General features: G+C 34.1%; 1 protein-coding gene across 1 annotated transcript in view; it reads left to right on the forward strand.

Moving 5' to 3' along the window:
• The window catches only part of LOC149776851 (ubiquitin carboxyl-terminal hydrolase 30-like), a 32,854-nt gene extending 17,535 nt beyond the window's left edge, over positions 1-15,319 (forward strand). The window contains exons 5-8 of the mRNA XM_089941581.1: positions 235-438; positions 5,902-6,060; positions 10,211-10,392; positions 12,689-15,319. Coding sequence (XP_089797707.1) covers positions 235-438; positions 5,902-6,060; positions 10,211-10,392; positions 12,689-13,082 — 939 coding nt within the window. The 3' untranslated portion in view covers positions 13,083-15,319. The remainder of the gene's footprint in view (positions 1-234; positions 439-5,901; positions 6,061-10,210; positions 10,393-12,688) is intronic.
• Positions 15,320-16,982: the final 1,663 nt, after the last annotated feature.

Here is a 16,982-nt window from a genome sequence, read left to right on the forward strand (position 1 = left end):
TGTAAATTTTCTTCACTTAAAAATTTGAAAAGAAACAATAGCCAGTTTATGTTTTTAATGGAAATTTTGTACTGTATACTGCAGCACAAAATCAATGATTTTTACTTCAAATGACCATGTAATCAATAATCTTATATATCAGTTGCTGGTCAACTTGTTCTAGATGATATATATATATATATATATATATATATATATATATATATATATATATATATATTTCTCTTTGGTTAGAACCTGTGTTTACGTTACCAGTCTGAGTTGACAGCCATTACAAGAAGTAGAGGCCTATTGCCAGTTCTTCCCAGTTCTCAAATGGAGCATCCCTTCCGTGGACTCCTAGCCAGCCAGCTACAGTGTATAGAGTGTGGATTTAAGCACCCTGTCAAGTATGACCTCTTTGATAGTCTGTCTTTGAGTCTACCTAGAGAACAATTGGTAAGTGTTAACTAATAGACATGTAATTTATTCTTCTAATGGAGGGGGTCATTTTTGGTTGTTTAGGAGTGTGTGTGTGTGTGTGTGTTATTTTATTGTTTTATTGTTGCTTTAACAGTTTTAATCATATTGCTACAATGTCTGCAGTGTGGCAGTTTATAGTGATGTCTACCACTGGGGCATAGTGCCACAGACCTGTAGCATCATGTCCCACCCAGTCACATTATCACATTATCTTGACATCAGACTGACCAGACATAGCACTAACCTCTTAATGCTGAACACCAAGCTAGGCAGCTTTTAGTAGCATTTTTGTTAAGTTTTTTTATTTTTTTATTGAATATAAGTTGTCAGAATTTTACATGTTCCCTACGTCACCACCTGACCAGGTGTATGGGGCATATTTCCTTTCCTATCTTTACTTATGTTTCTTTACTTAGACACAACACACACACACACACAGACAAGTACACTAACAAATATTGTACAAAAAGAACTGCTCATTTACAAATGCCAGTGTGTTTTACTTTTCCTGTTTGTTTCTTTGATGTGAAAGTAAAGAAAAATTAAAGAAATCAAACCAAAAGTTGATAAAAGGGTCTGCTTTTTCTTAAGCTCATTACTTCTTTATTCACTTTTGGAGACATAATTTTACAGCCTTTTGTATGGTAGAACACAATATAGGTGAGAATTGGGACTTTTGATGCACAGTGTGATATGTATATGACTAACAATAGGCTTTTCAGCCAATCCTGTGGAACAAACACCCCAAATGTTAGATGCTTCATTTTCACATCAGATTTGTTATGGATCAGTTGTCTAGTATCCACTCTTCTATAAAATAACAGTGGGAAGATAACTCTGTTTTCCTTTCCAACTGTCACTTGTCAGAACATTGCTGTCATTAACTTGTAACTCACATGACAGGATAGACATATTAGATATTTAACTGATGATTTCTTTTATTATCTGGATAATAATTCAAGTAATTCCGTTACAACTACATAGTGAATAAAAGCAGCTTCAGCAGCAGCACCTGTATGGTTAAGATGTACAGTGGAGCCTCGTTAATCCGGACTCTGTTTATCCGGAAACCTCGCTATCCGGACATAATTCAACGGGAACAGAATTCCTCAACGTTAATTTGCTCCGTTAATCAAGAAATCCGCGTTCCAGATCCGGAAATCAAAATCGGGGACCAAAGTGTAAAATTACATTAAAACTTGTCTCGATAATCCGGAAATAATCTGTCCAAAAATAAGAAAATTCGAAAAATCGTATGTGAAAATACAATCGGAAGAATAATACTTAAAACACAGTAGTGAAGCCCTTGAGAATCTATGGTCACTATCAATAACTAAGTAGCATGACCATATTGTAACCAGCGATTGTATAAACAATGTCTGTTTTAGCTAGTCGCCGACGAGGGTGTTAATAATTAAATAAACACACTGGGATCAAATCGTCCACGCTTTTTGACATAACATATGGTAAATAAATTAAAAGTGTCATTAAGCCTCTTTGTTGTTTACCAATTGTATGTAACAATCACAGTTTATTGTTTGCTGTGCAAATACAGTTGACATTTTTAAGCTGTGGACAGTATAGGGCTTCAGAGAATCCAGGCAAACAAAGATTACAGACTTCTTCAGGAAATTGACATAATAAATGTATGTACAGTACATACATGTACATGAACATAGTGTGGTGTGTTCGATGTGTTAATTGTCTAAACTTCTATTTACTGTATATGTACATACAAGCACATGTTATAATAATGTGAAATAAACACAAATTAATAGATGTATTCATTAATTTATTTCAACCATTATTGAATATACAGTACATTACATTTAAAGCTAGCATATACATGTACATATATACGGTGTGATGATATCGTAAAATAAAAAATGTGCATGATTCAATTATCCGGAAAACTCGTTAATCCAGACATATTCGCTGGGAACGAATGTGTCCGGATTAACGAGGCTCCACTGTATATAAAATGTGTAAATTTATTATGTACACGTATTCCATCAAGTAACAACTTCAAACATTACATTAGGAATTTACAAATATTCTCTTTTTTTAAGTATTTTTTTGGGTATCTCTGTCTATCCCATATCATATTTTATTCAGGAACATCTGAAGGATAGCAGGGACTGAAATCACATTTAGTATAAGGCTTTACAATATGAAGATTTAATTAAGGTTTGATTTTAACTATTTTCTGTTAACATTTTATAATATTATGCTTCCTGTTTGACTCAGAACTTTGCATAACTGTTTTTTCTGCTCAATGACTTAGGAATGACTTCATCTATTTGGTATAAGGCTTTGCATGAAGAGGAAAAAGGTCAAGGTTCAGTGTTCACCCTTTTCTGGCGAGTTTTACAGAGTTATTGCCCCTGTTTGACTAATGTTATTGCTAGTCCAAAATAGAAAGTCGTATTAACATAGGGTTTTCACCAAAAGTCTTCTAATGGTGTCTATTTTGTCATAAGTGAAAATGGCACCGATCTTACTTCCAGTATGGTTGACATAGTGGTTAATTTGAAAACCTTATCACTTCAGAATATCAGAGATGGTTTCAACGCACCAAAGTTATAAAGAATAAATGGTCTTATCTTGAATTCCTGGAAATTCTTTTCAGACAGAACAGCATCAGTCACTTGTTATAGAGATATGACTCCTGTTTGATGGAGAGCTTTGTCCTTTATTTCTGTTGGTATTGGCATTCATAGAATATGGACACATTTCTACTTGTGTAAATTTGTTTTAAATAAAGGTGGATCAACCGATTCTAAGCATACATTTTTATCTAAGTACAGTGCCCACCCAACTGCAAACGTCATAGAACTAACTCAGTACTTGCATTATGAATCTTTATTAGCTGATCAGGAACTTCACTGTGTTATGATTGGAAGCAAACAATCCAGGTCCTATTGTGCCAATTCAGACCCAAATCTGCCAGCCTCATACTCTGATCTGCCAGTCCTAGGTCCTAATCTGCCAGACTCTGACCTGCCAGTGCATTATGAGACAGTAGATATGGGTACTGTACATAGTGTTTGCAGTTGGATGCACATTATATGCTGGTAAATACTGTGAACTGATTGTTAGTAAGATTTATCTGCTTCATTACTTTTAGGACTAGATCCTGAATGTGCTATGTTTTTCAAAATCCTGAACATATGATCTAGCCTGAATTTTTCCAACAAAACTTAAATATTTACTTAAATTTCAGTTTAAAATTCAGCAATCTGATTGGCTGAAATTGAAGTCTACCTAAACATTGACCAATCAGATGTTTTATGTCAAAGTGTTACCTAAGACTTATGGTGGTTATGGTTTTTAAGTTTCATGACCATCAGAAACCTTCATATCATATTCAATTACAGTGGTCATAATAAAGACTCAGTATTGTGTCAGGGTATATTCTATGATATTTTATTTGCATGAATCACATTAATTTCTCATATATTGTACTGAAAAATCAACTCAGTGTATCCCCTATGGGTGCAAGACTGAGAGTCAAAAATCTCCTTGGTGTCAAAATTGGTGATCAGACTTAAGAAAAAACAAAGTTTGGTATAAATATTGGGGGTCAAATTTAAAATATTTGGGGGTCACTGAAGCACAAATGAAGGTAATGGGAAACATTGTCAGGGCATGAAAATTATATATCATATTCTTGGGGTGAAACAATACAACTGCCGTTTATCAATACGATTTATGATACACAGCCTACAATACCATACATTATCGATAAACATATTAACTTGATTGTCCTTCCATCATGACATGAGTGGTAGGTGATGCCTTTTATGGTGTTGACATGCTAGTTGTATCTTCATTATGCAGATGACAGACAGACAGACAGACCTACACTTAGATGCTATTTATATGCCATTCTAATCCATGACAAAACGATGAAAATAGTTTCAAACAAACTAACTTTTAGTTGTGTGATATTTGTTCAGCATTTTGTGACATTTAAGACTGCTCCATTTACCAGATGCAATTCTTGTTTTGTTTTGCATGGCATGAATGCTTTAAAAGTGTCATATTACCAATTTTTTGTCTCACTTAACTTGGAAAACATTACAAAGTTATCTTCAAAACAGCAGAAATAATGTATTTCATCTAGAACAAGTCTGAATGTACCAACAAAACCTATCACATTGTACTTCCTGCAGTGTGCAAAATTGCCATGGCCACAGGTTGTTGTTTTTGTTAGTGAAGAAGAGAAACTGTTGACAACATCCACTCCCATTCTATAAAAAGATTTAAATTTACTCAAGGTGACAGACTCGTGTGGTTTGAAATCTGCTCCCTAGCTGATTCTTTGCAAGTTTTATTTATCCAGTCAGCACCATTCAGTCACTGAATAAATATCTCAACATAAAATGAGACATTCTAGATTTGTTTCTCGTGTACAATTTAGGTATTTCACAGATCAATTAAAGACCAATTATGCATGAAGTTTCTCTGCTCTTTGCCAATACTTCTGTTTGTCATGCAGGGAATAAACTACATTACATTGTGTGTGTGTGTCATGCAGGGAATAAACTACATTACATTGTGTGTGTGTGTCATGCAGGGAATAAAATACATTACATTGTGTTTGGTGGTTATTACTTATCCTGGACCAGGATAAAAACCAGCGAGAATTCAGCGTAACATGTTTCACTTTTTTCGTGACTTACGAGTATTGTTACTTTAAAATTAGACCCAAGTAGTCAAGATGCAAGTCAGCAAAGAAACATCACATAAAAGTGGTAATTAAATGATGAGTAAAGTAATTAATTGTTCATGTGGAACACTTTTGGAATATCTCCTTCATGCTGAACATGCTGTTGGGATAAGTTAATTAGTGTGGAATTGGTGGGGGGGGGGTGACTGATTTCAAACCACATCACTTTTTGTTAATATTTCGAAGAAAAGTGGCTGTTGTCAGTAGTCTTTTTCTGTTTTTTCTAATACAATTGAGTGCCTGTGCCTGCAACAGTTGTTTCAGATGAGTTCCCAATTTAAAGAATAACAAGGCAAATGACTAATAATTATGCTGGAGATTAAAATGACTTGCATAAGGTAAGTATCATTTTGTATCGATTCTCTGCTTGTGTCAATACGTTTATCAGTAAAGCAAAAGTATTGATGCATTGATAAATCATTTCATCCCTATCATGTTCTCAGACCCTGCCTTTATTTCTTTTTTGATTTATTCAGAACATTCCTGTCTTTCTTTTCAAATGGAGGATTAATTTCCCCTTTAAATTTAATTTCTGCAATAAACTGCTGCATCCAAGTTGCGGTAGATTTACTGTTTAATGAGATAAACAGTGAAAAAGATCTGTGGATAAGTATACTTCCTAACTGAAAGTCATTTGTAATTTAAGCCATTTTATTTGTCTTGTTTGTGAGCTATGTATTTATTTGTCAACATATTTGTTTTCAAAGGTAAAAATCAGTCTGGAAGGGCTGTTGAGGCATTTTATTACATCAGAAATTGTCAGCAATGTGGATTGCCCAGGATGTTATAGAAATTGCAGACAAAAATCTCAGACTGAAAGTACAACAGTACAGTCATCTTGCAGGAAAAGATTAACAATTGGCAAGGTATGTATTAATCTTCATTTGACTGTACTGGCCTTTTGTCCATTGTCCATCATCCATCCATTACTACAAGTTTGTTGTCGATACTCATCCTAAACTAACTGAAAGAATGTTGTGAAACTTAACACACACACACATAACACACACGCACACACATGCATGCATGCACATGAACATTCATTCCAGGGTCTAGTTTGTCCTAAATGAAAATGGAGTGACTGAGACATCCAGTATGGCCAACACAATAGCCTCTTGATGATATTGATGTCACTTCTCCAAGGCAGATGGTCATGACAACATAGGTTTTTAGATAAATGACTGCTTATGATGGAAACCTTGCTTCTTGAGGATGGCTGGTCATATTGATATGGGTTTTTTTCTTCTCTATTTGGTCCTAAATGAAACTGATGCCAGTCTGACATCAAAATATGGCCCCAAACTGAAGCCATCATGAAATTCTTATTGCTGCTCCTCCTGAATAGAATGTCATAATGGCAAGGGGTTTTCACCAGAAGACTTATATTGTCTAGTTGGTCCTAAATGAAACTGATGCCAACTGGTCAGCCAATATGGCAGCCATCTTGAAAATCTTGTTAACACTACATCTCCTAAACAGATGTTCCTATCACAATGGGGTTTTCACCAAAGGACTTATTATGATGTTAAGTGGTCCTGATGGAAAATGGCACTGATCTCACATCCATGATGCCACCAAAATGGCCTTCTTGAAATAATGTTACCTGTGCTCCTCCAGAATGGATGGTCATATTGACATCCACTTTTCGCAAAAGGATTTTTTATCATGTCTAATTGATCCTGAATGAAAATTATGCTGAACTTGAATCTAATTGGCCACCACATTACGATGGCTATATTAATTAACATGGCTTTTTACACTTCACACTAAATGTAATTGTTCATAAATGAAATTGGTACAAACTTGACTTTGCAAAAATTTTCAATCTTGTGACGGCTACTTATCCTATAATTATTGCCATGCAAACAGAATGCTGATTTTGAGCACTTTGTATTTCCAGAGTAAAATCAGTTGAATTAAATAATTTGAATAAATAAATTCCAGTCCAAATGAATTTATGGACACAACAAAAATACAACTGATTCTGCTAAGATATTACAGCTTGAATGAATAATTTCTGAAAAACCAAGAGTATATAGTCTTCTGCTTAAACTCAGGTCACAATTAGCATTTTCTAGTTTTAAAAAATCTTATTTACCTAATGGAAACTAACCTTCTGGAACCGTCTTAATGTTTACTAGATAAAATCTGAGTTAGAATATAAAATGTGATAAACACAATGTCCTTAACATAGACAAAGATAATAATCCTGATAGTTAGCCTATGCACTGAGAAAATATTTAGCTATGTATTAGTTGCTTACAGTATAAAAAATATCCAATGATTCAGGTCAGGTAGAAAACTAACTTGATTTTATGCAAGATCAAGTTCAAAATACAATGTTAAATTATCGATAACATATAATGCAATGATGTTTCGGTGACCTGGTTATATTTCCACATCACTGAAGCAATTGTTTCATTTTTTAAATAACACCGATGGCCTGCATTTTGATGGTGTTGACTATGTACCTACGAATTCAACTTCAGTTGCAAAATTCATGAGGGCTACTAAGCCATGTAATAACTGTAAAGGTGATGGAAGAAAGTAGGGGCTGCTGGTTTTTGTTAGTATAGCTCAATATGCAAATAATAGTTGGTGTATAATGTATCAGTAATGTCTGCCTATGCATGCTAACTAAGAAAACAAAACTGTTCTGTGAAATGAATATGTCAGCATATTGATATGTGAGCTCCCAGTATATTAAAAGTAGCCCTGTTGACAAAACTAGTGCAGTTATACTTGGATGCCTCAATGGTTGCATACAGGGATAAGCAATAGATATGTTAAAAATTCATTATGTATAAAAGCTCAGGCATCTTAACTGGAGTGGAGTTATGCATGCTTTTAAAAAAGAAGTTTATATTTTTCGTCTTGCTTGCATTGGCAAATAGCAAGACATAGTTGTCCTTTTCAGTTTCACAAAATCATATAGTGAGTCCTGCATGTTGTTAGTGCTGCACTGAATCCTTGTTACATATCCTGTAACCAAATCAGTCTCCTTTCCTTGTCAGTTTATTTATGGCCCTAATTAATGCTGGCATGAAAGTTGTCTGCCTAAATTTAAAGTAGATTAAAACAAGATTTGTGCATTAGATAACTAGAGGAATGGTAGCAGTTACTTCCCCTATGTCAAGGACATCATTGTGGTACTTGGAATACTGACTCTGCAGCATTTAAATTAAACATTAAAGCCACATTGTCATCTTCATATTCGCATAAGAAAATGTTACAATCTCACTTCTAGAAAATATTCTGAATGTGATATTCTTGTACTCTTTTAACTTAATATGTATTGGGTATATATGTCATTAAAGACAGTGTCTTTAAAATCACCTGGATGAAGTGGTACAGGTGTGATGCCATACCTACTCATACAATGACCAGACAGGTATCTAACCAGTGAGGTGCATATGTAGAGGTCTGTTGACCACCACAGAAAATGACAATTATTTCTCACCCATGTGACAGAGCAATCTAGCTGTTTTGCTAACCTTACTTTTCTTATATCGGTCTGGTTATCTCAGACCAGTCATCTCAGTCATGGTATCCATGCACTAAGAACTACTTTATCAAGGGATGCAAGCACTGAAGTCATCTGCTTGGCCTGATGGAATTGTTTTCTGATCGAACAAATGCAGACACTTAAGGAAATTTACCAAATTAGATTTTGGAAGAGAGAAACAAATAACTTACACAAATAAGATCTAAAAAAAAATGATAATGATTAAACAAAATGAAAATGGACTACAAGCTAGGGAACATCTTGACTCTCAAAGGTAGGAGAGAGAAAATCGTAAATGTTTACCCAAATGTGGCCCTTTTGAATCAAACATGTATCTGCAACCGTTTGTGACAAATAATGCACTTACCAGTCAGAAGGAATCATTTATCCGTCCACTCATTATTCCACAAGCAGATTTCTCTGTAGCATATCCTTTCACAACTAATAGCAACACTTGCAGTATTTCTAAAACAGATATTATACATTTTCCAAGAAACCATGAACTTGATAAGTTCAGCACATGGTTATCAACTGGAGTCTGTATTTGGAGGGTGTTTCATACACAGTGGTAATTTTACAATCAATATTAATTACAATACCAGTATGTCACAAACAGTTTCATCTCCTCCAAGGAAAAAGAGAGTTATATATGATAGTGACACAGATCTCTAATTACCCATGAATAATCTAATGCATGGTCACTCGTGCTACTTGTTACACTTCATTATGGCCTATATGGAGCTGCTTAACCATATTTGTTTCATTATTTACAATATAACTTTTCTAAATTGGAACTGATGAACATGAAACATTTTATTGTAATAAATATTAATAATTTATTGTTAATTTCATATGACATCCATATATTAAATGTGATAATAATTCAATACTATCAGGGCCCCAAGTGGTCTAAAGCGCTCTCCATTACGGATCACTGCCATCTCACCTCTGTCTGCGTTGGTTCGAGTCTAGGATTCGACCAATGTGGGAAGGCTTGCTAGTAACTTCTCGTGGGTCGGTGGTTCTTCCTAGAGTTTTCCCCATGTTCTTCCTCCACTGTTAATACTGGTTGCCATGTATAGCCTAATGTGTGCTGAAAAATGGCGTTAAACCCCACAACAAACCTCAATACTATCAAATGATTTATGTTGTTATAGTTTTGGTCACGTAAAAATTGTGTACTTCAGATGAAAAGGTCATGCAACAGCCCTCATTAACATATTTGTATTAGTGCGCTGCATGTAAACATTTGCACATGAACTATATTACAGAAGTGAAAAATTCTTTTCACTTTAGAGGAAATTATAGGGTGAGAAAAACAATCTACATTCGGATTTGCATCAAGATAAGGAAATCACAGTTGCAGGGTTACATTATGTGTCCCTTGACTGGGATTTCCTTGTCTCAGTACAAACCCCAGCATAGATTCTATTACTCTTGTTATATACAGCTGCTAAGTCTTTTAATAATCCTGTTGAGACTTCCAGTATCACCATGTTTTCTTATTCCAGTTGCCACAGTGCCTATGTATCCAGCTACAAAGGACTCAATGGCTTAGCAATGGTATGCCAGTCAAGAGATATGATCATGTGACCTACCCAGAAATCCTGAACATGGATGACTATGTCTACATGTCACAGGAAAAGTTGGAAAGAAATATAACAAATGGACTGCTCGGAGGAAAATGTGCCAGGTAAAAATTTATTTATGTTTACTGAAATTATTATATCTGTACTTTTGCAGACATATTGTGGTTGGTAATGTGGATACATATTTCTATCTGTCTTCCTTGTAACCTAAACTCCATCTAAACCATTCGATCAGTAGAGAAAAACAACATAAACTGATCTGCCTATGTGATAGTTAGTTATGTACAGTAATCTCCTTGTAATCTAAACCTCACAGTGATTGGAAGGCTATGCTCGTATCCTGTTTTACTAGTGTAAGCTTATGATAACAAAGAATTCAGATCCTGAATGCTGACCTTGGGAGAGGAAAGTGAAGAAAATTATAAAGGTGTGGATTTTTGTGATGACTTCCATTTCTATATAAAACTTTTCTTGAGATTAGTGCCTTAAATGTTTGGTGTTTTCCATACCTCATGAAACTGTATGCTAAAGACCCAGTCAGCAGTTTCAGATATTAATGCAGTAGTGTTTGTCAGATAATTTATCATTACATCCATTATATCTTTACAGCTTTCTAACAGTAACTCACCAGGCTGTAAGGACAAATGAGCTAATGGTATGGCAGTGCATGCATTATGCATCTTACATTGTGTCTCTGTCAGTAATTGCTTGTTACCACTCTGAACTCCCTATATCTAATCTGATTTCAATCAAATTTGGAATATTTGTTTTTATCATCAAAATCTCTTGGACAGGTTCAATAATAAGCAAGATCCATGCATGTTAATGAGGTGATCTAGCACCTGATTGACTGAGCTTATTAGCACTCTGGAGGCTGTAGTTTTCATCTAGTTTTAATCAAACTTTGAAAGTATGTTTTTATCATCAAGATCATATCCAGGTTTGATAATGAGCAAAGTGCTTGCTCAATAATGAGTTGACCTTGCATCTTATTGGTTGAACTTGTTTCCACTTTGATTCCATTTTCATCATGCTTGACATTTTGGCTTGTGAAGAGCTCTTGCATGTGATCGGCTGAGCTTATTAACTCTCAGGAAGTCATAATTCTGATCTGAGTTTCAGCAAAATTCAGGTATGTGTTGTATATATTTAATTTGTATTGTTTGGTGGCTTTTCTCCATGTCAGATTATATTTTATGTATATCTGTATTGTGTGATTGGCCTTGGTTAGTAATCTATTTACAGGAATACCTGACTAGTGATATTTATTTTGTAAACAGCATAATACATAGGTACAACATAATACAAAGCTAATATTTCTCTTTTATTATAGATTAAATATTAAGATCATTGTTAACGGAGGTAAACATGTTTACTTGTATATGAGTTTTGGACATTAGTTTTTCACTCAGAAATTCCTAATCTTGTTGACAACTTCAGATGTTTTAATTGACCTCTGTCCTGGTTCTATTATTATGCCATATCTTTTTATGTTAATGCTATTTACTTCAAACTTAATAATTCCTATTTTAACACAAGTCTTTAGAGGAGTCAGTTGTAGTTGTATCTCAGTTAATATTTGAGAGGATTTATTTATATTATTCACAGGAATTAAAAAGTGCTCAGTAATATTTCAGACAAAATCATTATTTTGAGATTATTGTCGTTTCATTCAAGGACATTTTGGATTATATCATTGGCATACATGAACACTGCTGGCACATTAACACATTCAAGGCTGTTGGCATATCAGCACATTCAATATTGGAATTCTGAACACCACAGGAATTCATTTGGAACTATACATTTGGACTTATGATAGAATATTTGGGACATATTTTACTATGCTGCAAGTCCTTTTAAATTTTTGCTTTGTATTCTGTGGAAATAAATTATTTGTTGAATTTTACAAAACTTATTGGATTTTGCTCTTTTCTGTGACTTAGTTTAAGGCCATAGAGTTGTAACATGTATGTATCATCATCTGGCAGGAATTTTAAAAGTAAGTAGGACCCACACACATTAATCTGATCTTGCTTCTGATTGTCTCATCTTGTTACCACTCTTAGAACCAGATTTTGTTTTTATATGTTGAGTTTATTATCATCAAGATGACTTTGATTATGATTAAGAGACGGCATATCAATTATGCCATTATCTTTAGAAAGAATGGGAGATAGTTTACTTAGGATGTGTTATTTCACTACTGCATGAGACTGATTAGTGTAATGGTCAACTGTTAAGTTATGTCAGCCAGGTGAGTGATATCATGCCCACTGGGGCCTCTTTTTCTTCATTTTTATATTAACTATTTGAAATTCATATGTACCTTTTGGATTTAAATAAGGCCATTTATTACAGGTTATTTAGAGCATTTAAATATGTTTTTTAATATTTCAGGTCAGCCACTGTAAATATTCCCTCCCCTGTGTCTGGTCCTGTGAATCTCCTCCGAGCCTTGAATTATGACTCCAGATACTCCAACAGTGGCTTGTTTCTCCAGTCCTCCCATCTATCTCTCACACAGAACACTCAGTCAGATATAAATCACAATGGTGTGTTACCAAAACCTTCGAATACAGAGTATTCTTATAGACTGACAGCAGTTGTTTCCCATATTGGGGATGTGTTTTCAGGTCACTTCATTGCCTACAGAAGAAGTCCTTATCATCGTGCAGAAGAAAAATTCAGTCATAAATGGTTGTATACTTCTGATACATCTGTGAAAAAGGCATCCTTTGAAGAAGTGCTCTCCTCGGAAGTCTACATGCTGATGTATGAGAGGCTGGTTTGAAATACGATACTTGACAACCTTAGATGATTGATAAATGACCCTGGATGAGCAACTTTCTTTAGTGTACCAAGCTGCAAAGCCAAGTGAACCTATGTTATTATGCTTCATTTGTCTTGTGTTGTTTGTAAAATATTGAGTGTTATGGATGTGGAGGTTGTTTTTCTGAATCAATTTTGATCAAACTTAAACATACATATCATTAGGAGGTCACATGATTATCAGTGAGATCAGTGCATATTAATAAAGTGTTATGGTATTTGATTGACTGAGCTTATTACCTCTTTAGAGGTTGTATTTCTGACAAGATTTTGATCAAACTTGGTGTGTGTTATGCTTTTGAAATTCAGATAATGGATAAGCCTAGAAGTGACATCTATCCATTTATGTGAGGCATCATGGATTGGCTGAGCATGTTACCACTCTACAGACTTATTTCTGAATCTTTGTGCATGTGTATAGACACACACACCCTGGCCAAGTCGAACCAAAGACTTCTTAAAATGGTACTAACAGCTGACTTGCTAGGCACTCAGCATTAAGAGGTTAGTGGATAATGTGACTGGGTGGGACATCATTCTACATGTCTGCATCATGATGCCCCCTTTCTAATCATCACTTTAAAATGCCACACTGCATACATCATAGCGAGTTGACTGGAAAATTGTTAAAGCTACATTAAAAATCTTAACACACACATACACACATGGTATGTAAGGTCATATCATCAATGTCAAATGAGTTTGATAAAATAATAGGAGGAATCTGCACATATTGATCAGGTGAGCAATAATAGGCCCACTGGAGGCTCTTATTTCCATTGCCTTGCAAATGTGGACTTTGATACAGACTGCCAGTGTTAAACCATTATCATTATCATGTTTTTAAGCATTGTTTATTTTTCATTGTTCAAGTGCATTTACTCTTTTACTGAAACTGATACTCATGTACAAGGATTAGAAAAGCTTTTACTTAATGTACATGTCCAGTGTTGCAGTTCTATTCACTGTTTGCTTGTACTGACTTTGATTTTAATGCCATCTGTGTTGAATATTATGAATGATGGAATCGTCAGTTTTTCACAGAAGACCCATGTCTGATAGAAAATTATGAACTCTAGTTTCTAGTTTCACAACTCAAGCGAAGAACTTGCTACAGCTGCTGAAAATACCCATTTTACAGCAAAATATATTTCATTTATAGAAAAATTGTTCATAGCTCTTGGAAATGGAAAATTTCTTTTAAGTGAAATACAGCAAAACATTTCTTCAGCAGAAAATCAGTAGGAATTCAGGCTTTTAATATGTTGCCTTGTAACTGGTGTTGTAAGTTTTAAGTGTAAGTTTTAAAAAAAAGTGTTACTTTTGCATTATAACATATGCAAGTTTTCAGTTGAGGAATGAGTTCAGACTTAAAAGATAAAATGCAATGCTTCAGTCACCTCTGAAAGTAATGTCATTACATTATATGTGGAATGAAATTCCCCCACCACACACAAACACACCATAAGGTAATTACAGTGGATATATTTACAGACGTACCCAACTCTTATGATTCTGCCTTAAGTCTTACAAAAATTGCCCTTAAAATAAGGACTATGGCATAAAAGCAAAGCCTACGGAAAAATTATCATTGCTGAAAAGTCTAGAAAAATCACTTTGCCTGAAAATCTGTGCCTAATTTGGATCTGGGTTTCATATTAAAAGTAGTGTAATTGGTCAGAGAATCAGACTAACTTTTCAGGCTGCTCCAGTGGCCTAGTGGTTAGAGCATCCGCCTCGGATGCGGCAGTTTGTGGGTTCGTTCCCCGGCCGAGTCATACCAAAGACTTACAAAACTGGTACTAAGAGCTGCACATTAATATTATTAATCCGTCATTGTTTCTGTGTGGATTAAATATAGACCATTCTAAAGAATTGGGGTGGGGTGCATCAAGAGTACATACGCAGGTGAGGGATGTAAAGAAAACATATACATGTGTATGGGGGAGAGGGGTCAAGCTTTGCCAGATTTTTGCATACATACTAAATGGATAGCCCCTTATTTAGTTACAAAACAGATGGCCACTGAACAAAAGGGGGCTATTAGGACAAGTTTGACTGTTCATGGTAAAAATAATATTAATAAGCTTCTTTGTCAGCGTGTATACTCTGTGCTATTTGTTTGTAAATGTGCAAATAAATGCCAGCCTATTTACAAGTGTATGCTGATGCAACAAAATAAAATATTCTTAAATACCAGTCTTCTTTTGTGTTTACTTTTTGTACACACAAGTTACCCATGGTTTTCACTCTTAAAACTTTTGTCTTTCTGAAAAATAATCTGAAATTTATGTAAAAACTGTAAAACATTGGTATAATTTTCCAAACGTAGAGGCTGAAAACAATCACACAAAAAAAGATATAAAAATTTATGGTTTAGGCTGAAAGTACTGTAACATCTGAAAATGTCAAAAACATTAGCAGAGACTGACAAAAATCCAGGAATTTTTGTTGAAACTTGTCAGACTAAAGTAGTACTAAAATTCCAAAACTACTAAGGAATTTTTCGGAGACTAAAAGATCCTCAGAAAGGTAGAAACTATGGCATACACTAAAAGTAGTAATAATATTCTTAAACTAAGATGTTATTTAGTGAAATATGGAGTTTTTTTATAAAAAAAAATGTATCCATGACTAAAATAAATAGAATTAAGCAGAAACCAGCAAAACTCCAGAAACATGTTAAAACAAATATGAGACTAAAAGTAATGCTAAAATTCTGAATCTAATATGGAATTTAGTGGAGGCTAAAACAAGTCCTAAAAAATGACAAAGTTATACCATAAACTTAATGTAGGGTCTAATATTCTGAAACTATCACATACTTGAGCTGCAACTGGAAAAAATCTGGAAACTTTAGCAATAATATGAACATGAATAAAACCTTAAAGCTTTTAAAATTCCTAAATTAATTCAGAATTTAGCATGGACTGAAAATATATATACTGTTTTTAATATGCCTGAAACTAACAAAATAATATAGAAATTTTGCATAACCTGAACAAAATCTGAAAAATATAAATACTACTCTAAGTAGTAGCAAATTTCTGAAACTACTGAGAATAAGGAACTGTTAATAAGCTGAATAAAATCGAAGAATAATTAAAAAAATGTTAGCTTAAAGTAAAAGCACTAAAAATTTTAAATAAGATGGAATTGCACATAAGCTGAAAAACAATCCAGATTTTTTAAAATTCCAAACTAATGTTAAGTCTGTAACAGTTTAAAATATGTCGGAGCAAAATAAATGTAGAAAAATAAGAAAAAATGATTTTTACGGTAAAAGTGCTTCTAAAGTTCAAAACCTAATATTCAACTTGGTGGAAACTGAAAGAAAATTAGGAAATATTTTTAAAATGACGATGATATTTAAAGCACTAGATGAAGTAGAGAGGATCACTCATGGAAGAGATCTTTCGTTTAAGCTCGAAATAGTCCATGTATGGTTACAGTACTGTGTAAGAGATATAAAACTTCATTCAGATATTTAAAAATAGATTCATTTGTATTAACTTGCAGATCTAAATGAAAGTTATAAATTATCCTTGTATAAATCGATAAAAATTGGTCTGCAGATAAAATAAAATACTTCATTGCTGATATGTCATTTAAATGTTCAGATTTTCAGTTGCATGGGCCCTGCTTTGGATGCCCTATACACTGACTGACTGACTGGAAGTGTGGAAAGAAAGAATATTAAAAAGAAGAAAGATCTTGTGCATATATTCTTTGGTTTGACATACATGAAATAAAAGATGAATTTCAATTAATTGCAAAATGTTTAGTTTATGAGGATTAATTTCCATAATTTTCACAAGCATTTGCTTAGGGATGGGACAGTAGTGTACAGAACTACAGGTGC

The sequence above is a fragment of the Sinohyriopsis cumingii genome, chromosome 18 (genome assembly GCF_028554795.1).
Source record: "Sinohyriopsis cumingii isolate HCF-2022 chromosome 18, ASM2855479v2, whole genome shotgun sequence".
NCBI classification, from domain to species: domain Eukaryota; kingdom Metazoa; phylum Mollusca; class Bivalvia; order Unionida; family Unionidae; genus Sinohyriopsis; species Sinohyriopsis cumingii.